The sequence below is a fragment of the Orcinus orca genome, chromosome 11, assembly GCF_937001465.1.
Source record: "Orcinus orca chromosome 11, mOrcOrc1.1, whole genome shotgun sequence".
In the NCBI taxonomy this organism is placed as follows: domain Eukaryota; kingdom Metazoa; phylum Chordata; class Mammalia; order Artiodactyla; family Delphinidae; genus Orcinus; species Orcinus orca.
The window spans coordinates 75,584,484-75,609,718 of record NC_064569.1 but is presented as its reverse complement, the minus strand read 5'-3'; the positions used below and the strand labels follow the sequence as shown (position 1 = coordinate 75,609,718).

The window sequence follows — 25,235 nt, the reverse complement described above, 5'->3', positions numbered from 1 at the left end:
AGTAGAGAAATCACTGAATTTGGAATCAAAAGACTTGAGTCCACGTTCTAAATTCTGCTATCAGTGTGATCTTAGGCAAATCATGAGCTTCTCCTGGCTTCACTTTCCTTATCTGTTCAATGAGGGCACCACCTAGGTGATTTTTGAAGTGCTTTTCAGGGTAAAAGTATTAGTTGAAAATCACGGAAGTACCAGGATTTTGAGTCTGCAGACCATTTGCAACCCCAAAGTAGCATTTTAAGTGTTACATAACAAATCCTGATACCTTTTACCCTGTTTCCTAGCCTCTTTGCTGAGAAAAAACACTGTCTTCAGGAAGCAAGGATTCAGTGATAAAATCCCATAGCTCATGTAACATGACTATCACAGCACCTGCCACATAGTAGCCTCCAGAAGAGAGTAGGTCTCCTTTTCTGTTGAGTTCCCTCTGCCACTCCCTTTCCCCAGTGTATAGCCCTTTATGCGTGTCTCAAATGCAAGTAAGGTACATTCATTTTAGTGGATGCTTTGGTGTGGGCCATAGATTCCCCTTCAGGATAGAGACACATTCTCTTAGTTGCTTGGGGTCATGGCTGCCTCACCCAAGTTTATGTCCCCTTCCTGGAAGCCGCCTGCATTTCATTCCTGGTTAATGGTGGGGGATGAAAAGAATCATCCTCTTGCCTTGATTAGAGACTAACATGAAGGGTCATTCTACCTTCAGGACTCTTACTAGGCTTAGCTGAGGCTGCTCTTGCAACTGTTATTGATCAATACTGTTCAGCTTCTCCCTTGGCCCAGTCATGCTGCCTCTGTGCCTACACAGGTGTTCTTGAGAGCACTCCCCAGTAAACCTGCTTGCAGATATCAATCTCAAACTCTGTTTCCTTGGGAACCTGAATTACGAGTCATCTGCTATTTGGATAGTCTTTCTCAGGGATTTTTGCATCGTAAAAGATGATAATATTCAGGATGGATTTTAATTTTATAAATATTATGTTCCACTTCTTTGAAACTGACATTCTACATATTTTTTATAACAGGAATCCATAGCCAGTAGATTAGGATTTTTGTTAGATTCTGAAGTTTTTACATAGTAGGTCTTCAAGCACATTTTGGGATTTTGAGTATGGCCCACAGATTCTCTGTTTAGGAAATTTTATTATTAGCACCTTTCCCAGCTCTCTCAAGTGATTTTAAGACTTAAAAAATGAAAAGTGCCGTGTGAGGGACGGGAGCAGGAGTGTGGGCCATCCTCCCTTGGGGTGGGGTGTAGTCGTCGTTTCCACACACACACACCCCACCCCCCCGCTCTGAGACAGGTAGGAGGGCTGCGTTGAGCCTTGAAGCCTAGGGTGTGGGCCCAGGTGGAGCCGCTGCAGGTGCAGATCTTGGAGGTAGTAGCAAATATTCAGATGAGAACTTTGAAGGCCAAAGTAGAGAAGGGTTGCATGTGAACAGCAGTCGAACATAGGTCAGTCGGTCCTGAGAGATGGGCAAGCACCTTTTTTTTTATAAAAACTTTAAATTTTATATTGGAGTATAGCCGATTAACAATGTTGTGATAGTTTCAGGTGCACAGTAAAGTGAGTCAGCCTTTCATATACATGTATCCATTCTCCCCCAGGTTCTGAATTCTTATTTTGATATATTTTTGTGTCTGTCTCTCCATATTTATTGAATCAAGACACCTGATAGCCTAAACTTGCTTAAAATATGTGAATCAATTTTAATTATATGTTAGATATTTAATTACATGTTAGATATTTAAAAAGTGTTAGATATTAAAGTCTTTTATTCTTTCACTTAATATTGAGTTAATTGTATGATGTCTATAAACCCAATTTAGTTGCTAGTAACTTATCTATAATTAGTTTTGATTGTCTCAGTCTCTTATTGACTAGGCTGCCTTTTTTTTCTGACTTGACTGCTTTCATATACCTATTAATAACCACTAACTAAATTTTAGAGTTTTGAAAGTATGCATAAGAAAGCTAAGCATATATAAAAATTGGAAATATATTTGACTTTGTTTCTATGGGCATGCTTTTAAGTTAGCCAGTTTAAGGCCCACATGAATCATGGAATGAGAATTTTGGAGCTAGAAAGACCCATGATCTTGTCCTGTCTCTGTAGTTTGTCATTGAAGAAGTTGAGATTAGAGAAATTAAGTGTCTTGATGGGTATCAGAGAGATGGCCAAGAAATATTTGAGACAGTAGAGAGGATATTGAATTAGGACTTGGAAACCTAAGTTTTAATTGCAACTCTATCGTTAGATAGCATGATGTCAGGTAAGCCAGTTGTACTTTCTAGGGCTTCGTTTCCTCATCTATGGAGTGTTACAGTTGGAACATGATTTCTGAGATGTTTTCCAGCTTTTAAATTTTGATTCTAGGTCTTTTTTTTATGAGTGCACTTAGTAATAATGTAAGTATCTACTACTTATAGTATATCTAACAAATGCCAGGCACCGATTTAAACGTTGTATGCATACTATTTCATTTAATCCTCCCAACAGTTCTTTGAGGCTGACATTAGTTCCACTTTACAAATGGGAATTTGGGGCTTACAGAGGTTAAGTACTTTTACAAAGCTTCTAAGTGGGTAAACTGGAAGTTGAATGCAGGTCTGTGTGACTCCAGCTACTGTTTTATGAATCAGTATTTTTTTTATGTTTTTTTTTATGTTTTTTTAATGTTTTTTTTGTTTTATTTTACTGTTTTATGAATCAGTATGTTTTATGAATCAGTATTTTATGAATCAGTATTATTTTATGAATCAGATTTAGATGTACTTTTGTTTTGGGGACGCTTGATATGCCCTGCTGAAAACAAGAGCCAATTGCATTTAGATAAGTATATGCTTCTCACCCTCCTTCTCTGGCATACTGTATTGTATGTATCGTAGTCTATGTCACTAGGTTAGGCAGGGAAGACTTAGGATGCGGAAGTATATTGTGTGCTGGCACTTGAGAAATTTTGGAGTAGGCTGGAATCAGGTGCAACGGGGGAATATAGCCTCTTAGAGACACCTTAGAAAGACGAATAGGAATTGCACTCAATTCACCATTAGTAATTTAACAACGGGGGTGACTATTTGATGCTTATTAAAGTTGTAGATGGCTCTAGGTTAGGCGGAACTGCTCACATTTAAAAAAATAGGAATTATTTTCAGTTGAAAGCTGATGTAAATGAATTAGTGTTAAATGTGGTATATTTGTAAAGAATCTTACTATTGTACATGGTTTTATGATGGATAGAAAAGCATCTGTGGAGTTACATGGTGGGTCAAGGTCGTACTGCAACAGTCTGAGTAAGTCTTCTACATCAGGATTTGATATAGATTGGGATATATTCGGTTTTAAGAAGAAGGTGGAGCAATGAGAAGGAACTCAGAGGACAAAAAAAAAAGGAATTACCAAAAATGAGTTGTAAACAAGTTTAAAGTTGTTAGATTTGTAATGGAGATTAGAACAAAGAGTATTAGTGACCATTCTCAAGGTTGAAGATTGAGAGCAAGCAGGAAAGGACTTAAGAGACAAATTTTATATGAAGTTTGAGGCTGACAGGAGTTAAGGATTAGGAGTATAGAAGATATAAAGTGAAAAGTAGAAGGTCCTTCCCAGTAATCAGTGCTAATAGTTTCTTGTGTATTTTTCCACAAAGTTTTAATGCATATATCCATTAACATTATACTATATGAATTTGATTTTTTTCACTTAATATAGTTTGGAGAGCTTTCAGTATCAGCACTTTCAGAACTGCCTCTTATTATTTATTTTAATAACTACATTATATTTTATTATATGGATTATTAAAATTTAATCATTTCTCTATTGAAGGACATTTAGTTTGTTTCCAGTTTTGCTAACAAATAACACTGCAGTGAGCATGCTTGCTATACATATATAGGTGGTCCTTTAATGAATTTGTCCACTGGGTAATTTCCTAGCAGTGAGTGAGAGAGTATGCATATTTTTTGTATTTAGTTACACTCCCATAAGCAATGTTTGAGAGTGTTGGTTTTGCAATACTCTTTCCACCAATGAGTATTGTCAAAGAAAAAAAATTTTTTGTGGGCTTCCCTGGTGGCGCAGTGGTTGAGAGTCCGCCTACCGATACAGGGGACACGGGTTCGTGCCCCGGTCCGGGAAGTTCCCACATGCCGCGCAGCGGCTGGGCCCGTGAGCCATGGCCGCTGAGCCTGTGCGTCCGGAGCCTGTGCTCCGCAACGGGAGAGGCCACAGCAGCGAGAGGCCCGCGTACCGCAAAAAAACCCCCAAAAAACAGTTTTTTGATTTTATTCAAATACCCTGAAAACCAGATTGGCAGTTTAGTCTTCTAGTCTCTTGTTTAACTTAGAAAGTTTAAAAAGAAACAATGGAAAATAGAATAATGTAAATCTTGGAGTAGTTACATTAATTCTTTTTAATGTAATGAGAAGTATTGTGTGTTAGTTAAACTCAGGGGGTATTTTTATTGTGTCCTTACTAGGAAATTTGATGAATACCTCATTCTTTATAAGACTTCCATCCTCAGAAAGGTTTCTTTTCTCTCTTGTGGAGAAGATATGACATTATATTTACTGTATCTAATTGTGTCTATTGCTGCATAATAAACCATCCCCAAACTTTGACTTTGGCTTTGGCTTAAAACCACCATCATTTTATTTGCTCTAGATTCTCTAGATCACCAGTTTTGGCTAGGCTAAGCTGAATGGTTCTTCTGCTGGTCTCTCTTGGAGTTACTAATACAGCTGGAGTTATCTGTTGGTTTGATTGGGGTGATAGTCTAACAGCCTCTCTCATATTGTTGATAATATTCCTTGGGTCACATGTGTCCAAGGTTAGCCTGGGCTTGTGTGGTGACAGAAGAGTTTCCAGCAATGAGGGAGCATATCCCATTGTGCACTCTACTTGTATGTTATTTGCTACTCTGCCATCAGCCAAGGCAAGTCTCATTGCCAGAGCCCATGTGGGAGAGGATTACACAGGAGAATTGCAAGGGCATTAAAACATAGGTGTGATTCATTGAGAGTCATTACTGTAACAATCTACCACCACTTTCTTCTTCCTTGTATTGGTAAGTGTTACAAGAGAAGTATAAATAAGAGATATAACAGTTTAAAGTACAGAAAGATTTCTTGTCTAAGGAAAGGTTTTATTGATGTCACTTAAGTTAGAAAGACTGATTCCATCAACAGTTGCAGACTGTTGATTTTCCAGATTTTTAATTTCTTCTACATATATTAACTGACATTTTTCTGTAAAGAACTTTTCAGTTTAAACCAGGGTGATTTGGTTGCCATGAATTTCAGAGTATACTGGATGGTCAGGATAAATGCTTAATTCTTTTTCTTTAATTATGAATTTTCAGAATAAGAATCGATACACTACTCTAGTAGTGATCAATGAGGCTTGCTTGTTTGTCTTTTGACTTTCTCTTTCCTTGAGGAAAGAGAACTCATGGATTTTTTTTTTTTTGCCTTTTAATTTTTTAATTACTCAGAAAAACTTCATTTTTTAAATTTAGCTTTCTGACTCTGTGCTTGTGCTTTCAACACTTTCACAACGATTTTATGTTCCTCAGTAAGGAAAGCGTGCTTGTTCCTGTCATGGACACATTTAAAACACACATGGAACCACCATAGGCCTGGCTGATACGTTTTTTCGTTTTAGACAACCTTGTAAGAGCTTTAGGTCTCACAGCACAAACTCCTCAAAGTTGGCCTGGGCACACGCCACATGTGGATTTTGGTGCTTTCCCAACCTTCTTGGTATAAAGGTAAACACCAGGGGTTTGGGACAGCCTGGTTTTGTTAGAGGCTGTATTGTAGGATAGCCTACGATGGTGTCTCAAACACTGGACCATCCTGAATGCCTCTAGATACCATCCCCGGAAGAGGAAGAAGCACTCATGGATTTTTAAATATATTTCATGAACTCAAGGATTTATATATATTTAGTGGGTTTCAGTCAATTGAAGTCAGTGTGGTTTTTTGGTATGCAAATTGTCCCAGCTTTACCTAGTAGAAGTGCCTTCAAGGTGACTTTTGTCATTTTGACAGGACCCTGTTAGTGTTTGATAACTTCCTTGCTTTGTGGCACAACATGTGCCAGGTTCATCTAGTAAAATTTCTCCTCCAGGCTGGAATCATCCATTTCTCCAAAGAGTCCTGGTTCCTTTTAATGGGGAATGCTATTTAAATACCACTGTCTGGGCACTTAGGGTTCTCATTGCTTCTGTGTTGTCATTGCTTTTAAGCATTTAAGATAAGAACTAGGAGATATATATATATATATATATATATATATATATATACACACACACACACATGTACATATGGACAGATTTAAAAAGCAAAACAACATGAGTTCAAATTAAAGTATTTTTTCCTTCTTTGAGTTTGTATTTTGAAATTTTATACTGAACATCTTGGCTCTTAACGTTAACATAATTATTTTTTCCTAAAAATATATATAACATAGCTTTAAAATAACAATACTAATATTACTGTTAATAAGCTTACTGAATCAGTTTTACTAATTTTTTTTTAGCAGTTCTTTTTGTCCTTATACTATAGCTCGCTAAGGCTATAAAGTCAAAACATTGTGTTCTTAAAACACTTGAAATAATTATATTCTTTGTGTGGCTATAGCATTAACTTGAGATTCAGTTAGGTTTAAAATTTAAAAGAAATTAAAAATTGTAACATGAAATTTAGCATTTTTATCATTTTAAAGTATAAAGTTTAGTGGCATTAAGTACATTCATATTGTTGTGCAACCATTACAGCTATCTATTTCCAGAATGTTTTTATCATTCCCAAACTGAAATTCTGTACCATTAAACAACTCCTTATTCCCCCTATCCCAGCCTTTGGCAACCACTGTTTTGCTTTCTGTCTCTATGAATTTGATTATTCTAGGTGCTCATATTAGTGGAGTCATACATATTGGTCCTTCTGTGTCTGGCTTATTTCACTTAGACTAATGCTTCCTGGGTTCATCCATGTTGTAGCATGTATTAGAATTTCCTTCCTTTGAAAGGCTGAATAATATTCTACTGTATGCATATACCACATTTTGTTTATCCATACATCTATCGGTAGACATTTGGGTCGTTTCCACCCTTTAGCTATTGTGAATGCTGCGATGAACATTGGTGTATAGATATCAATTCGAGTTCAGTTAGACTTTAGCTGAGGTTTTAAATAAATGAGGATTATTATTAACTAAGCTAGAGAACATAGGAGGAAAAGAAAACTTTTTCCCTGGGGTGGTAAAGGGTTGAGATACGTGGTTTGATTTTGGAAATGATTCGTTTGAGGTGCTTTGGGAAATCAATTAGTCTCTCTTTTATAGTCCAGGTGAGAGATGATGAAGTCTTGAACTGAGTTAATGGCAAAGGAGATGAAGAAAGGATAGATTCAAAATTTATGTAGGTGATTCAGTTAACTTGGTGATTGGATGTGAAGGTTGAGAAAGAGGGGAGTTAAGGGTAATGCTTTGGATTTAAACAAGATGGGTATGTGATATTTCTGTAAGTTCAGGTAGAGAATGCAGATGGATAAAAGGTTTATGAGAACAGATAATGAATTTGGTTTTGAATAAAATGACTGTAGTGTGCTTTCACGGCACTCTGGTAGAGATATTTAGCAGGAAAGGAAAATATGAATTTGAAGTTCAGCAGAGATCTGGATTAGATTTAGAATTTTATTTTTGTCTGCATTGGGGGATAAGTAAAGTTAAGGGAATAAGTGAGATCACCTGACAGTGTATGGTAAGCTAAGAGGTTGAACATGAAAATTCCCTGGAAGCCCTGGAATGCTTTCCATGAAATAAGAAAATTGTCATTTGCAAATATACCTTTTCAGTTCATCTGTATGTGCAAAGTTCTTAGTTCTTAATAGTAAGAAAGAGATAGTGAGGGCCCTAAGAAATCTTTGATTATTCATTTATAGTACAAGGATCAGGTAATGTATTTAAAGCACCCTTCTTTTTTTTTTTTTTTGATTTATTTGTTTTATTTTTGGCTGCATTGGGTCTTCATTGTTGTGCACGGGCTTTCTCTAGTCGCGGCGAGTGGAGCCTACTTTTCATTGTGGTGTGTGGGCTTCTCATCGCTGTGGCTTCTCTTTTTGCGGAGCGCGGGCTCTAGGTGCGCCTGCTTCAGTATTTGTGGCACGTGGGCTCAGTAGTTGGGGCTTGTGGGCTCCAGAGCGCAGGCTCAGTAGTTGTGGCATGCAGGCTTAGTTGCTCCAGGGCATGTGGAGTCTTCCGAGACCAGGGCTCAAACCCGTGTCCCCTGCATTGGCAGGCGGATTCTTAACCACTGTGCCACCAGGGAAGTCCCAAAAACACCCTTCTTAAGGTCTGAATATAATAGATGGCTTTTCAAACTTCTTGAATTTGTGAAAATTTTCCTAATTGGTCTTTATGGTGGGAGGAGGGTGAAACAGTGACAAAATCAATGCTGAAAGTTACATTTTATAAGAAATCCTTGTCGATGTCTTGTAAGTCTCCAAGGTTTTGAGGTTGTATGTCATTTAATTTCTAATACTTGTATCCTTTCCAGTTTCAGAAATAATTTTGCTAAGTATAAGGTGTGTTTAGTATCTTACAACAATTTTTTTTCAAAGATTTTCGTAAAAGCAATATTTTATTTCTAGTCAACTCACCTTTTTCTGGCAATTAATGTGTTACTAACTCAGCTTCTGCTGGTTTGCCTTGTTCCCATTCTAGTTTCAGCTAGAGTGGTATGGGTTGTGCATTTGCTTATTAAGCATTTACTACATCTCTTCTGTGTGCAAAGACTAGTTATTCTTTTAGTTGGTTTTAGTGCTTTGAAGATAGGTATGATTTAGAGATGAGGTTCTTTATTTTTAGTAGCAATTAGGTTGTAAAACTGAGTTATGTTCTCAATGAAATTATTGCTGTCTTCCTGCTTGACCTTCTCTGTAGTGAAGTCGTATGTAGGGGGAGAGTTATATGTAGGGAGAATATGTTGAGTTTGGAAGCTCTGACTCAGTATATCACCAGATATTAGAAAAACTTTTGTTATTCATCTATAAAATAGGTGTTTTTTATATGCTACTAGATGTTTGTTTTGATTGTTTTTCTTTGCTATTAGATTTTCAGTCATAATTGGAAGACATAGCTATTGGTTGCTTTGGATTACACCAGTGTAGTTATGATTCTCACAAGTAGATTTTTAAAGTTGTATTTAATAAACAACTAGTCTGAAATAGATAAAATGCATTTTAAAGAAACTTCATGTTGTTAAAACTTCTTTGATAGTGATACTACCTTTCAAGGTATTGCGTACAGTGAATAGTAACTTTTTTTTTCCCAGTTAAGTGCTGTTCTTTCTTCAAAAACTTGTATGTGATTTTTGAAAGTAGTTTTTGGAGAGATTAATGCTGCTTTATGTTGATCTTCTAGTTGTTGGTAGTAGGAATGTATTTTTATATTATCAACAACCTAAGGTAGCCAAATATATTGCAGGCATCTATTCTTATTTGGTTGCAATAAATACTTTGAATACCATATAACCTTTTTCCCCCATGTTTTCAAATTTTGATCTGTTTGGCTGACACCACTAAGCATTAATGATAGGTGTTTGATAACTCTAATCATTTGGATCTTTTGCTAGCCCAAATATTTTTTAATTAAAAAAATCTGAAAATTAAAAAAAAATATGACCACACTAATAAAAATTTTTGAGAGGAGATGGGTAGGTGGTTAACTAAATCATCAGCACAAATCTTATTCTTTCAGCAACATAGAGGAAAAGTAGTAATAACAAAAATAGCCCTGATGTAAAACACATCAGTCTTCTGTGACCTTTCAATCTGTGTTTATATCTTTGCATAACTGAAATCATAATATATCCAAACTTTGTATTTTGCCTGTCTTACAAATTCAACATTATATCACATGTGTTATAATTTCTTTGCACAATCTTCACCCTTGTCACTTTTAAAAACAATTTAAAAAATTAAAAAAAATTTTTGGCTGTGCAGCGTGGCATGCGGGACCCTAGTTTCTTCACCAGGGATTGAACCTATGCCCCCTGCAGTGGAAGTGTGGAGTCTTAACCACTGGACTGACAGGGAAGTCCCCCACCCTTGTCATTTTTAACTGTCAGTTTTGTTGAGTTGGGTATGTCACAATTTAGTTAACCTGTTCTTTGTTTTAAACATAGTTTGCTTGTAATTTTTCACTTAAAATTTTTAAGAATTATATGTTTCAGGTGTATATCATTATGATTTGACATCTGTGTACACTACAAAGTGATCACCACCACAAGTCTAGTTGCTACCCATCACCATACAGTTGACCCCCTTTACCCATTTTGCCCACTTCCCAACCCCCTTTCCTTCTGGTAACCAGTAATCTGTTCTCTGTATCTATGAGTTTGTTTTAGTTTTATTTTATTTGTTCATTTGTTTTTTTTTTTTTTTTTAGATTCTGTGTATGAGCAAAATCATATGGTATTTGTTTTTCTCTGTCTGACTTATTTCATTTAGCATAATACCTTCAAGGTCTATCCATGTGGTCACAAATGGCAGAATTTCATTCTTTTTTTATGGCTGAGGAGTAGTCCTGTGTGTGTGTGTGTGTGTGTGTGTGTGTGTGTGTGTATATATATATGTGTATGCCATTTCTTCTTTATCCATTCATCCTTAATGGACACTTAGTTTCTTTTTCATATCTTGGCTGTTGTAAATAATGCTGTAATGTATAGGGGTGCATGTATCTTTTTGAATGAGTGGTTTTGTGTTTTGCAGATAAACAGGCAGAAGTGAAACAGCTGGGTCATATGGTAGTTCTAGTCTTAATTTTTTGAGTAACCTCCATACTGTTTTTCATAGTGCCTGCACAATTTATAGTCCCACCACTAGTTCAGGGTTCCTTTTTCTCCACACCCTCTCAAACATTTATTTCTTGTCTTTTCTGACAAGTGTGAGGTGATATCTCATTGTGGTTTTGATTTCCATTTCCCTAATAATTAGTGATCGTGAACATCCTTTCATGTGCCTGTTGGCCGTCTGTGTGTCTTCTTTGGAAAAATGTCTGTTCAGGTCCTCTGCTCATTTTTTGATTTGGTGGTTTTTTTGTTGTTGAGTTGTATGAGATTTTTGTAGATTTCAGATATTAACCCCTTATCCGATATATGACATTTGCAAATGTCTTCTCCCATACAGTAGATTGCCTTTTTGTTTTGATGATGGTTTCCTTTGCTGTACAGAAGCTTTTTAGTTTGATATAATCCCATTTGTTTATTTTTGCTTTTCTTTCACTTGTCTTTGGAGTCAGAGCCACAGAAACATTGCTAAGACTGATATCAATAAATGTTAACCAGACTTATTGTGGTGATCATTTTGCAACATATACAAATACTGAATCATTATGTTGTACACCTGAAACTAATATAATGTTATATGTCAAATATATCTCAAAAATTATTAAAAAACTCAATTAAAAATAAATAATTCATAAAAAACAAAAACAAAATAAAACTCACTGCTTAAATGACAAAAAAAAAGACTGATATCAGTGAAGTTTTCTTCTAGAAATTTCATGGTTGCAGGTCTTACATTCAAGTCTTTAATCCATTTTGAGTTACTTGTTTCATTCTTTTGCATGTGGCTGTCCGTTTTCCCCAGCCCCATTATTGAATAGACTATCTTTTCTCCATGGTATATTCTTTGCTCTTTTGTTATAAATTAATTGTCATATATGTGTAGGTTTACATTTTTGGACTCTCAGTTCTGTTTCATTGATCTGTGTGTCTGTTTTTGTGTCAGTACCATACTGTCTTATTACTCTAGCTTTATAGTATAGTTTGAAATCAGGGAGTGTGATACCTCCAAGCTTTTTTCTTCTTTCTCAAGATTATTTTGACTATTTGGGATTTTTCTGTGGTTCCATACACATTTTAGAATTATTTGTTCTAGTTCTGTGAAATATGCTGTTGGAATTTTGATAGGGATTGCACCAAATCTGTAGATTGCTGTGGGTAGTATGGACATTTTAACAATATTAATTCATCCAATCCATGAACACAGAATATCTTTCCATTTGGTTGTGTCTTCAACTTCATTCATCAGTGTCTTACAGTTTTCACTGTAACAGGTCTTTCACCTTCTTGGTTGAATTTATTCTTAGGTATTTTACTCTTTTTGATGCAGCCATACATGGGATTGTTTTCTTAATTTCTCTTTCTTTTTCTTTTTCGGCCGTGCCATGGCACGCGGGGATCTTGGTTCTCCAACGAGGGATCAAACCCGTGCCCCCTGCAGTGGAAGTGTGGAGTCTTAACCACTGGACTGCCAGGGAAGTCCCTTAACTTCTCTTTGTGATAGTTTGTTGTTGGTGTGGAAATGCCACAGACTTCTGTATGTTGATTTGGTACCCTGTGACTTCACTAAATTCATTTATTATATTATTAGTACTGACATTGTGTGTGTGTGTGTGTGTGTGTGTGTGTGTATGTGTATGTGTAGTCTTTAGGGTTTTCTATATGTATCATGTCATCTGCAAATAGTGACAGTTTTACTTTCTGATTTAGAAACCTGTTATTTCCTTTTTTTTTCTAATTGCTTTGGCTAGGACTTCCAATGCTATGTTGAAAATAAGTGACAATAGTGGGCATCCTTGTCTTGTTTACTGATCTTAGAGGAAAAGCTTTCAGTTTTTCATTGTTTAGTGTGATACTAGCTGTGGATTTGTCATATATGGCCTTTATTATGTTAAGTTATATTTCCTCTCTACCTACTTTGTTGATAATTTTTATCATAAATTGATGTTGAATTTTGTCAGATGTTTTTTCTGCATCTATTGAGATGACCATATAATTTTTATCCTTCATTTTGTTAATGTGATGTATCATGTTGATTGATTTGTGGATGTTGAACCATCCTTTCATCCCTGGAATAAATTCCACTTGATCATGGTGTATGCTTCTTTTAATGCATTTTTGGATTCAGTTTGCTAACATTTTGTTGAGGATTTTTGCATCTGTGTTCATCAAGGATATTGGCTTGTAATTTTCTTTTTTTGTGGTCTCCTTGTCTGCTTTTGGTATCAGGTTAACGCTGGCTTCATAGAATGTGTTTGGAAGCCTTCCCTTCTTTTCAGTTTTTTGAAGAATTTGAGAAGGATAGGTATTAAATCTTTGAATGCTCTAGAATTCGCCAGTAAATCTGTCTGCTCTGGGCTTTGATTTGTTGGGAGATTTTTGATTACTGTTTCAATCTCCTTACTAGTAATTGGTCTATTCAGATTTTTCTATTTCTTCATCATTCAGTCTTAGAAGATTGTATGTTTTAAAAAAATTTTCCATTTCCTTTAGGTTGTCCAATTTGTTGGCATATATTCATAGATCATGAGACATCCTTTGTATTTCTGTGGTGTTAGTTATAACATCTCCTCTTTCATCTCTGATTTTACTTATTTGAGTCTTCTTTTTTTTCCTGGTGAGTCTAGCTAAATGTTCGTCAATTTTATTTATCTTTTCAAAGGATCAGCTTTTAGTTTCATTGAACTTGTTTTTTTTCTTTTTTTAGTCTCTGTTTCTGCTCTGATCTTTATTATTTCCTTCCATCTACCAATTTTGGCATTTGTTCTTCTTTTTCTAGTTCCTTTAGATGTAAGGTTAGATTGTTTATTGGGGATTTCTTGTTTCTTGAGGTAAGACTATATTGAATTTGGTCCATTTACATTTAAGGTAATTATTGATAAGTATGTGCTTATTGCCATTTTGTTAATTGTTTTCTGGCTATTTTTGTAGTTCTCTTCTCTCTTTTCCTTTGTGTTTTGGTGTGGTTTCTTTTAGTGTTATGTTTAGATTTTCTCACTTTCTTTTGTGTACTTACTATAAGTTTTTTCCTTGTGGTTACTGTGAGGTTCACCTATAACATTCTGTGTAAGTAGTAGCCTGTTTTAAGTTGCTAGCAACTTAAATTAGAAATCATTCCAAAGCTTTATCTTTTTACTCCCTCCCCATGTTCCCTACTTTTGATGACACATTTTACTTCTTTTTATTTTATGCATCCTGTAACTAATTATTGTAATTTTAGTTATTTTTAGTACTTTTGTCTCTTAACCTTTGTGCTTGCTTTATAAGTGATTGATCCTCTGCCTTTATCATACATTTACCTTTAACAGTGAGATTTTTACTTTCATATGTTTTCTTATTATTAACTAGTGCCATTTCTTTTCAGCTTAAAGAAGTCCCATTAATATTTCTTGTTGGCCCAGTTTAGTTGTGATGAATACCTTTAGCTTTTGCTCATCTGGGAAACTCTTTATCTCTTCGTCAATTCTGAATAACTTTGCTGTGTAGAGAATTCTTGGTTGGAAGTTTTTTCTTTCAGCACTTTGAATATGATCTGCCACTCCCTTCTGGCCTGTAAAGGCTCTGCTGAAAAATCTGCTTGTAGAGTTATAGGGTTTTCCTTGTATGTAACAATTTGTTGCTTTTAGGATTCTCTCTTAATCATTTATTTTTTACTGTTTTAATTATAGTGTGTCTTGATGTGTGTCTCTTTGGGTTCATCTTATTTGGAACTCTCTGTGCTTCCTGGACCTGGATGTCTGTGTCCTTCCCCTGATTAAGGATGTTTTCAGCAACTATTTCTTCAAGTAGGTTTTCTGTCCCTTGCACTCTTTTCTTTCTGGCACCCCTATAATGCAAATGTTATTCTGCTTGATGTTGCCCCAAAGGTCCCTTAAGGTGTCTTCATTTTTCATCTTTATTTTATTTATTATTTTAAAAAGATATTTATTTATTTGGCTGCGTCGGGTCTTAGTTGTGGCATGCGGGATCTTTTGTTGCGGTGCGGCGGCTTCTCTCTAGTTGTGGTGCATGGGCTCTGTAGTTGCTGTGCATGGGCTCCAGAATGAGTAGGCTCAGTGGTTGCGGCACGTGGGCTTAGTTGCCCTGTGGCATGTGGGATCTTAGTTCCTCGACCAAGGATTGAACCCGTGTCCCCTGCTTTGGAAGGTGGATTCTTAACCACTGGACCACCAGGGAAGTCCCTGTCTTCACTTTTTAAAATACTTATTTCATTTTCCTGCTCTGTCTGGGTGAGTTCCATTGTTTTATCTTTCTGCTGACCGATTTGTTCTTCTACTTCACCCAGTTTGCTGTAGAACCCCTCTAGCATATTTTTCAGTTCAGTTATAACTTCTGTTTGGTACTTTCATATATTTTCTCTCTCTGTTGAAGTTCTCACTGTGCTAATTTTTTCTTCATCTGAGTTCGTTTAGTGTCTTTATGACCATTACTTTGAACTTTTTATCAGGTAGATTGCTTATCTCTGTTTTGTTTAGTTCTTTTTTTGAGGTTCTGACTTACTCTTTTGATTGGAATATCTTCCTCTGTCTCCTCATGTTGACTAATTCTTTGTGTTTGTTTCTATGTATTAGGTATATCAGCTATCTCTCTTAGTCTTGAAGGAGTGGCTTTATTTAGGAGATGTCGTATGGGGCTCAGAAGCACAATCCTACCTAGCCACCAGAGCCAGGTGCTCGAGGGGTGTCTCCTATGTGGGCTACATGCAGTTTGTGGGAACACAGCTGCCGTGGGGTGCTGGTGGGTGGGGCTGTTGCTTGGGCAGCTATGAGGCCCACCTGAGGTGTGGGGGTTGGCAGGTGCTCTCTCACCCCTGGTGGGATGTGCCCACTGGTGGAGGATTCCAAAGTGGTGCCTTCCAGCACCAGTATTAGCAAGGTAGCCTGAGATCACATAAATGGCTCCTGCCAGTGACTCAGCCCGTGGGGAGCATTCCAACTGGTTCCTTCCTCTCTGGCTGATGCTTCAAGATTAGTAGGTGAGTCCCCTTCACCTATGGTCTTATGCACTTTTCAATTTGGTGTTTTTGCACTGGTTTTCAGATCAAGTCAATCTGTGTGCAAGTCCTTTAAGAGCAGGTTTTCTATTCCCTGTAGCTTTCCTGGACATATTTCCCGTTGGTTTGCAAAACCAGGTGTTTTGGAGGCTCATCTCTCTTGTGCAGGATCTAAGGGTTGGGGTGCCTGATGTGCTCAAATCCCTCATTCCTCAGGGAAAGGATCCGTGCCTTTGTGGTCCCTCTCAATTGTGGATTGCTGAAGCTGGGGTGTGGTTTTCATATCTTCGCCTGTCCTACACATCTCATTGCTGTCCTTTTATTTCACCCTTTGTTGTGGAGGTTCTGTTCATTCAGTTTTCAGATCCCTTTCTGGGGGAACTGTTCCATATGTGGTTGTACATTTATGTCTGTAGGAGGAGGTCAGTTCATGATCTTTTTATGCTACCATCTTGAACTCTCCCATAATTTTCCACTTTTGTAAACAATGCTTTGCTTGGAATGCCCATTCATCCCTGCCTGGAAAAGTTTTGATCAAGCTTCAAGCCCAGACACAGTGCTTGTTTGGGTTTACAGCTTTAAAAAATTGTTGTTTATGGCAGGGGGTAGTAGCTTTGGCCAACTTTCTGAGTTCCCACAGTGGGCCTGGCTTCTTGTTACCTGTCACATGTAGGGTGTTTTGTTTCCTATTATCTCATTAGAACTTGTTTGCCTCTATCTACTTTAGTTCCCAAACTCTATACTCTGTGTGTTTGTTTTATTTTTTGTCCACTGAGATACTTACCTTGTGTTTGAGCATACGTCTACAATTTTAACATTAAAAAAATTTTAATCAGCTGTTGATCGTTGATTGGAGCTGAGGCAGCTTAGTTTCTGTGCTAACTGTGAGTGCAATCTGGACTGGAGTTGTGGACGCTCTCTCTTTACCATGGCATATTTCAGTGTTTTATATCCGTTAGCCTATTCCACATACCCTATTCCACAGTTTAACCTATTTAATACCTGTTGGTGTGTCTATTACTTTATTTCAAACATATGTATTTTTTATCAAATACAGTGTTCTTATTTCTGCCCTGTCTGCTGTTGTGCATTTTTTTCATCTATTTGGAATGATTGTCATTTTATTTAACTAAATTTAACTTTAAGAAATAAGATTTTTTTCAGTTACCACAACTTGCATTGATCTCTTCTTTCTCATAATTCTGCTCACACTCAGAGCTCCCCCCTTTAGCATTTAATTTTTTTCAAATTGTTTCTGATCTCTTTTTTTACACATTAGCTTGGTTTCACCAGCCAAGTTGTATAGTCTACCTGAAGGCTTGCTCCTTGTTTCTCTTACATTGTCCTCATACTCAGTGTCCTCTGTCTGGCATGCAGAGCTTTATAGAATGTTAGGTACTTCATGGGAGATGGATAAATATCTATTGAAGAAACCATAAACAAAATGAATGTGTTTTGTACCTTTTAGTCACTGTAAAAGATATCTAAATTATGTAATAATTTTCCTAAAAAGCACAATTTGGAAGATCTTTATCCCCTATCATTTTAAGTTTTTAGCACAAGTTATTCTTATCCCATTGTATTTACAAAGTAAAACTTTTTATAAGTGTAAATGTTAGAATGCTTTATATTGTTTCCTCAGGGTCATTGTTACTGTAATTGCACTTCTCATTGAAGTGATAGGATTTTGGCAGCCTAATAATAGAAAAAGAAGTTCTTAGACAATTTAGCAACAATCTGAGGGAATGAGGGAATATGTGTAAAATATGCACATCAAAAGCATCTCATGATGATTTTATTGTTTCTTCTTTTTTCCCCATGCCTCTTGGGCTTACTTAGGTCTGTTTACTAGGATTATTTTAGGCAAATTTAAGGAAGGGTATTTTTGGTGATGATAATAGGATTATGTAGATATTTCTGTGAATTGCTTGTTCTCAGGCAAGGTAAATCTCAGGTGAGAAGCCACCTGGACTCTGGAAAAACTTAGGATACAGAATGGGGAAAGTAGTTCTTGGGAGGTACAGCTTTTGTTTGCAGTGCTTTTGGGGATGGGGTCAGTAGTTTTAAAAACCATTATGATGTGAAGCTCTGAAATGTTGATGAGTCAAAAATGAATTTCTAGTTTTATACAGTTATTTATATTAAGTATATAATTAAAATGCTCTTTACTTTTTTTTACTATTTAGTTAACTTTTTTTGTCACATGCATGAGTATATCATCAAATTCAGATAGCAGGCTTTTATTTACAAATTCATGTCTCAAGTATATCATTTTGAGAAAGAATTTCACTTTGTTTTTTTGGAGGAGGGTAGCTGATGTAATAGTTCAAACATGAGAATGTTGTGGATGTTAAGTAAACACAATAAAGACATAGTCTGGATAAGTTTAGAAAGAGAGAGTTATGTTTTGCGAAAATATGATAGGAACATAGATCATCCAATTTGGACAACTCTGATTATTTTTAATATCAAAAATTTCTCAATGTAAAAGTAATTTAACTATGAATCTAAAATTCTGAAAAAAATGTAGCAAAAACAAAAACTGAGAAACTAAAGACCAAAAAACCCATAATTGCTTCTTGCTAAAGAAATTATTGTTTGCATTTTGGGATATTTCCTTTGAATCTCTTTTCTTATATAATTAGTTTTTATACATAATTATAATCATAGTATATACATGTTATTTCATTTTTTCTATGCAGTTTTTATAATCCTTATTTTAATTGATTAATTTTGAAGTAGTATCAGTTCATCCTTCTTTGGCATTTATGTTGAATATGTAAGTGATGTACAGGGTGTTCATGTTTTGAGACAGATGTTTAGCGATTTGTTCTCAATCTTGGGTGCTTGAGGTATATCTCAGTGGAGATGTCAAGCAGTATGAGTTAGTGATTAAGAATCAGACTGCTGAAGTTAAAATCCTTTCTTCCAATTATTAGCCATGTGACTTCGGGCAAGTAACTTAATTTCTACACCTTTATTCTCTCTTGTATAACGTGGGAATAATGATAGTGTGCACCATAAATGTTTTTGGTAAGGATTATTGAGTCAGTTCTTGTGCTCTGAATCTGTCTTTTAGTCAATATTTTACTAGATTTCCAGTTCCTTTAATGTCATACCTAAGTATAATGAATAATGTTAGATGATAAATGTTGCAGGAGAGGAAAAAAAGGCCTTTAACCCTCCAAACTGTATATTTGATGGTGGAATATTAAGTATTGGAAACAGATTGGTAATGGTTGGCATGGGTAGTAGATGGATGGGTGACTAGATAATGTGGCCTGTGTTGATCTTTTTAGCTCCCCTCAAATCATTGTAGTTCACTTGATGTAGTGGGGAGCAATGCAAGAGGAATTAAAATTTCAGCATTTTAGTTCTGCTTCTTTCTGATTTTTGTTAACAGTAGAATCTTGAGAAGTCCCTTAGCTGCTTTGAATTTGTTTTCTCATCTATGGATATAACATTTTACCTGTCTCTCTCAGAGATGTCTTTATGATTAAATAAGATATTCTGTAAAAGTGAGGTGAAGATGATAAAGCACTATATATAAAAGTAAACTTTTTATTAATTTAAAAAGACTAAAGCTGAGAGAAGGCAGATAGAGATCTTGATACGGTATTAGGTCCAGTCAGTCTTTAATAAAGGATAGCTTCTAGTGCTGTTTGAGAGGACATCTACCTTTATGTGTAAGGCTAGCCCTGATTACTGTTTAGGTTATTAAATAGTTTATGAATATATTGTTGATATTTACTTTTTTTCCCCCCTTTCTGCTTGTGTTTCAGACTCCTGGGAGAGTTGGCTCTCAAGGTTCTGATTTAGATTCATCATCAGCTCCTATAAACACAGTGGATGTCAATAATGAAAGCTCTTCAGAGGTATGAAAATAATAATTTGGCAATAAATATTGTTTTATTTAAGGAAAAATCGCAAATATATGGAGTAACAATTGATAATTTTAACTTTTGTAGGGAAAGGTCTCATAAATCTTTCTTACAAATTGGAATGCAATTTTTGAATCTCACTTGTAGATAGATAATAATGCTTAGTTGTGAGACTGTGAAAGTGTATATTAAGACTGAAAAATAATATTGACAATTTATCTTTAATGTTAAAATCATCTCAACTTAATGAAGATTTAAAAATCTGTTTGTAAAGAATTACCAGTTAATTAGTATCTACTTATGTGTTTGTACTGCCATGAACGACTAAGCTAATGAAGAATTAGATGAACTATAACATTTATACATTATTTGTTGTCTTCATTTATGACTTTGTAAGAACTTCTATGTTTGATAGCTTATTAAAAATTAATGGAGAAAGTAAATAAGTCTAAAAAAGAAATAACTCAAATTTTTTGAGGTCAGCCTTAGAAGTTGCTACATTACTATCATTATTTTTAACAAATAATATATACTCATTATAGAAAAAGGAGATAAGGTAAGAGAACATAAAAACCACCCATAACGCTGCCCCTAAGAGATCAACACACTCACATTTCTGCTCTGACACTTTTTGTCAATTGCCCCTTTCTCGGCCCAGCTGTACCACCTACCCAGTCCCCTTTTCCCTATTCTTTCCCATCTCTTGGTTGGTGAGTCTATTATGTGTATGTTTCTGGGTATTTCTCTATCCATTCATTTCTCTGTTTTGTCTCTTTTTGACCATCTGTCTTCACGTATATGTATGTTAACCATAACAAGATCAAACAAGACTGTGAGAGTGAGAAGAACAGTATCAGTTGAACTTTATTAAGAGCAAGTTTAAGGAAATATCTTTAAGGAAAACATTCCAAACGGTATTTATGATATGATGAGCTCAGAGAACTAGGTTGTAACCCTGGAGAGGAATTTAGTATTAATTGTTGACCTCATTTAGACCAAAAACAACAAAAAAAATCTCCAGTGGGTAAATGAGCAGTGCCTGATAATCCTGCTATATTTTCTTATTAGGCTCCCTTTTCTACTCTCTGTGATAGTTGTACTCTCTGTTTTGTCCTCAAACCTTCCATGTGTCTTACCTTAGTCCCGCCTTCTCACCGTCACCTTCTATACCATTGAGAAAAGATGAATGTTCTCATTTTGCCCCTAAAACTATACTTGCACCTGTATTCTCTTTATTACTTTAGTACACGGAAGACAGGTCTCTTTTCCTATCAGATTTCAGTCCTTTCCCTTGTGCTCTGGATTCCATTCTCTCTTCCATTCTCATTTTATCATCTCTCCCTCATGCAACTTTGGTTTTTACCTATGCCACAGATTATTCCCTTCAGCATACAAATACTGCTCTAGAGGTGCCATTAACCTGGGACTCCCTTAAATTAAGTTCGGTACTTGAAATTTTGCACATTACCCACTAGTGTAAATTTCTAACCTAATTGAGGGCTATTGGTGATTATGAATTCTCAGGGGGTATTGTTTTTTCCATATGCCCAGTGTTAAGGTATTGACTTGTTAAGGTCTCAGTTGATATCTCTCCCCACCTCTCTCAATTTCTCTTTTTCTCGCTTAATCTTCCCTTTTACCCTGATGTTGGCTTCCCACTTTGAACAAATTCTAGGTTTTAACATTGTGCCCTTAGCATCCATCTAAATGGGAATTTGAAATATCATGGTCTCCAGGATTTAAAAAAAATGGTCAGAAATAAAGCAGTACCTTGCTTTAGTGCTCATTTATATCATATTTTATATATTATGTATAATAATATATATAATAGTATTTTAGTCAGTTATAGGCTATTATAACAAAAGCACTGAGAGGCTTAAACAGCAAACATTTATTTCTCACAGTTCTGGAGGCTGGGATGTTCAACATCAAGGATTTGGCAGATTCTGTGTCTGGTGGGGGCTTCCTTTCTGGTTTGTAGATGGCTGTCCTCACATGGCAGAAGGGGCAAGAGAGCTCTCTGGGGTCTCTTTTATTATATAAAGGTACCAATCCCATTCATTAGGGCTCCACCCTCATGACTTAATCATCTCCCAAAGGCCCCATCACATTGGAGGTTAAGATTTCAACATATGAATTTTGAGGGTACATAGACATTCAGTCTGTAACAAATATATAATCTGTATAATACATAATGTAATAAGTGATATCCTATCATTTGTTCTCATCAGGACAGTTGTGCAGACTATTTAGTATATTGCATTGCAGAAGCAAATTCTTTGTTCACTCTATCCATTTCTAATCTGGCTTCCATCCTTAGTACCCACTGAAACGCACTAATGACCAGCATATTACCAAATCAGGTCTTCATTTTCCTAGTCATTTGGCTAGGGAGAGCAGACTTTTCTTGGAGCTTTTTGGGTAGGTGTCCACTGAAGTTTCCAGGTAGCTGGCTTCTCCAGCAGCCAGTCCAGAATATATGAGATGAAAAGAAAACCCAGAGTACTCACCACTCTCTCAGTCCTTGGCTCCTGAGATCCTCAGCTGGTCTGCCTTCTTCTCTTTACCTTTCAGAGCTTTCTTTTTGTTTTGTTTTATATATAAAGCCTCTGGATTTCAGCTGTACTTAGCAGGAAGAATAGAGAAGTATATCTGTTCCATTTTGTCTGGAACTGGAAATCCAACCATTTTGAAAATTAGAGTATTTATCTTTATATTAAGGAATTATAAGAGTTCTTTATCCTTTGTCAATGTTTTGATTGCCTCCTATTCATCTGATTAGTGAGGGAAGGATTCCTGTCCTAGGCTTATGGGAATAGCTAAACACATAATTAGACAAATGAGACAAATGAGATCAACAGCAGTTTATTAGTCACATATACTCACAGCCCAGAGATGGAGGACACGGTGTGCCATGCAGGGCTGCATGAGGATTGCACTTGGGAACAAAATGAACAACCAGGGATTGTTCAGAGGCAGGCATTGTAGTATCAGGAAAGTAAGGTGCCCCCTGGTTTCTAAAGGAGATGTGATTGGCTTGCTTGAATAATTCCAGGGGCCGGCAGAGAACCTTCTCAGGGATAAGCAGGCCCTGTGCTTGCTGCCTGTGAAGAGGAGGGCTGTTTGGCTAGAACTCCTTATCTGTGAGAGCAGAGTGGGGAGGGGAACTTGCAGTTAGGCCATTTGAAGCCCTCCCAGTTTCACCAGTTGTTAAGGCAACACAAAGTATTGGGCCTTAATTTTAGCCCTTACACCACAATCAGAAATATGTGATGTGTATATTTTTTCTCAGTCTGTGGCTTATTTTTCATTTTGTTAATGTTGTCTTTCAAAGAGAAGAAGTTTTAAATTTTGGTGAAGTACAGTTTGTCAGCCTTTTCTTTTATGATTTTTGCTTTTTGGGTACTACAAAGTTTTTTGCCTACCCCAAGGTTGCAAAACTTCCTCCTATGCTTGCTTCTGATTAAAAAAAAAACAAAAAATAAAGCTACAAGCATATATTGTACAACACAGAGAACATAGCCAATATTTTATAATAACTATAAATGGAATATAACCTTTAAAAATTGTGAATCACTATATTGTAAACTGTAACTTACATATATTGTACATCCACTATACTTCAATTTAAAAAAAAGACGAAAGGATTAAAAAAATTAAAAAAATCATTTTAGCATGTACATTTAAATGTATGATTTATTTTAAATTATTGTATATGGTATGAGATAGCGGTTGAGGTTCATTTTTTCCATGTGAATATGGAAACATTTTTCCATATGCTTGTTGCAGTACCATTTGCTGAAAATGTTACCTTTTCCCAATGAATTAAATTTTCACTTTTGTGAGAAATCAATTGACCTTATATATGTAGTTATATTTTTTTATGTTCTTTGATCCAGGCATAATGAACTGATTTTAAGGTGTGCCAAGTTTTTTCTTACCTTTGAACTTTTGTATATGCTGATCTCTGTGCCTTACCTAGTTTTGCTATTTCTTTTTTCTTGGTTAACATCTGATTATCCTTCAAGTCTCATCACAGATAATTTTTCCAATAAACTTTCCTGACTCACATGTTGGATAGATGCTTCTTCCACATGCTTCTGTGGAAAGGAATTCTCTATCCTTTTGGTAATGATTATTAGTCTGAGATTCATTTATCTATCAAATATTTATTGTCACCAGACACTGTTCTGGATGCTGGAGGTATGGCACTGAGTGAAATAGTAAAAAATCTTTATGCTGGTGACATTTATTTTTAATTTATTTATTTAATTTATTTTATTTTTGGCTGTGTTGGGTCTTTGTTGCTGCACGCGGACTTTCTCTAGTTGTGGTGCGGGGGCTTCTCTTTGCAGTGGCTTCTCTTGAGCGCAGGCTCTAGGCATGCGGGCTTCAGTAGTTGTGGCATGTGGGCTCACATGCCACAACTACTGAAGTTGCCTCTGAGCAGGGGGTAACTCAGAAAGAACTGAATGAAGTGAGAAATCATGTTGATTTCTGGAGCAAGCATGTTGCAGGCATGTGGAACAAGTCTCTGAGGTGGGAGCATGCCTGGCATATTGAAAAAGCATCCAGGAGGCTAGTGTGGCTCCAGCACAGTGAATGGGGGGCCGTTAGGTTATTGAGGTAATCAGGCCCACCTCATGTAGGGCCTTATAGGCTTTTGCACAGACTTTAGTGTTTTACTCTTGGTGAGATAGGAAGTCATTGGAGAGTTTGGATCAGGGAAAGGACAAAATTTATCTATATTTTTGTAGGATCACTCTAGCTGCTGTGTGCAAAATAAAGCTGTTAATGGGGTAAGGATAGAAGCAGAGAGACTGTTAGAAGGCTTTTACAGTGATCCATGTACACCATGAGGGTGGCTTGGATCAGGGCAGTTGTGGAGGCCCTGAGGTTCTAAACACATTTTGAAGGTAGTTCTAGTAGGATTTTCTGATTAGTGGGGTATTTTCTTTTATAGCTCTTTCAAGAAGCATGCAAGCTTATTGAGGATGGGGTCTTTGCTTTATTTTACCATTGCATTCTCAACAACATAGCATAATGACATAGTAATCACACTCAGTAAATAGTTTTTAAAAAAATTATTCCTTCCTTCCTTCCTTCCTCCCTCCCTCCCTCCCTCCCTCCCTCCCTTCCATCTTTAGTTGCAGTATGCGGACTTCTTAGTTGTGGCATACGTGCGGGATCTAGTTCCCTGACCAGGGATTGAACTTGGGCCCCCTGCATTGGGAGCACGGAGTCTTACCGACTGGACCAGCGGGGAAGTCCCAATACTTTTTGAACGTATGACTGAATGATGATATGTGGAAACTTAAAGTGAAGAAATGAGTAAAGAGGCAGGCAGCATAAAGATATTGTGGTAAAAAACAATGCAACAGTACGTTAAAAAAAAAAATATTATTCTGTAGTTTTTTTTTTTTTTGCAGTACGTGGGCTCTCACTGTTGTGGCCTCTCCCGTTGCGGAGCACAGGCTCCGGACACGCAGGCTCAGCGGCCATGGCTCACGGGCCC

The 25,235-nt window shown here is 36.4% G+C and overlaps 1 protein-coding gene and 1 pseudogene across 7 annotated transcripts in view; one reads left to right on the top strand and one right to left on the bottom strand.

The window, feature by feature from the left end:
* Positions 1–25,235, top strand: part of EEA1 (early endosome antigen 1) — a 143,849-nt gene that overhangs the window by 14,661 nt on the left and 103,953 nt on the right. For all 7 annotated transcript variants that reach the window (XR_004483140.2, XR_007470299.1, XR_007470300.1 and 4 more), the window contains exon 2: positions 19,622–19,714. Coding sequence is in view for 4 of the 7 variants with exons in the window: in XM_004269545.3 (XP_004269593.1) it covers positions 19,622–19,714 (93 nt within the window). In the remaining 3 variants the exon portion in view is untranslated. The remainder of the gene's footprint in view (positions 1–19,621; positions 19,715–25,235) is intronic.
* Positions 5,496–6,143, bottom strand: LOC117201163 (60S ribosomal protein L34-like; annotated as a pseudogene).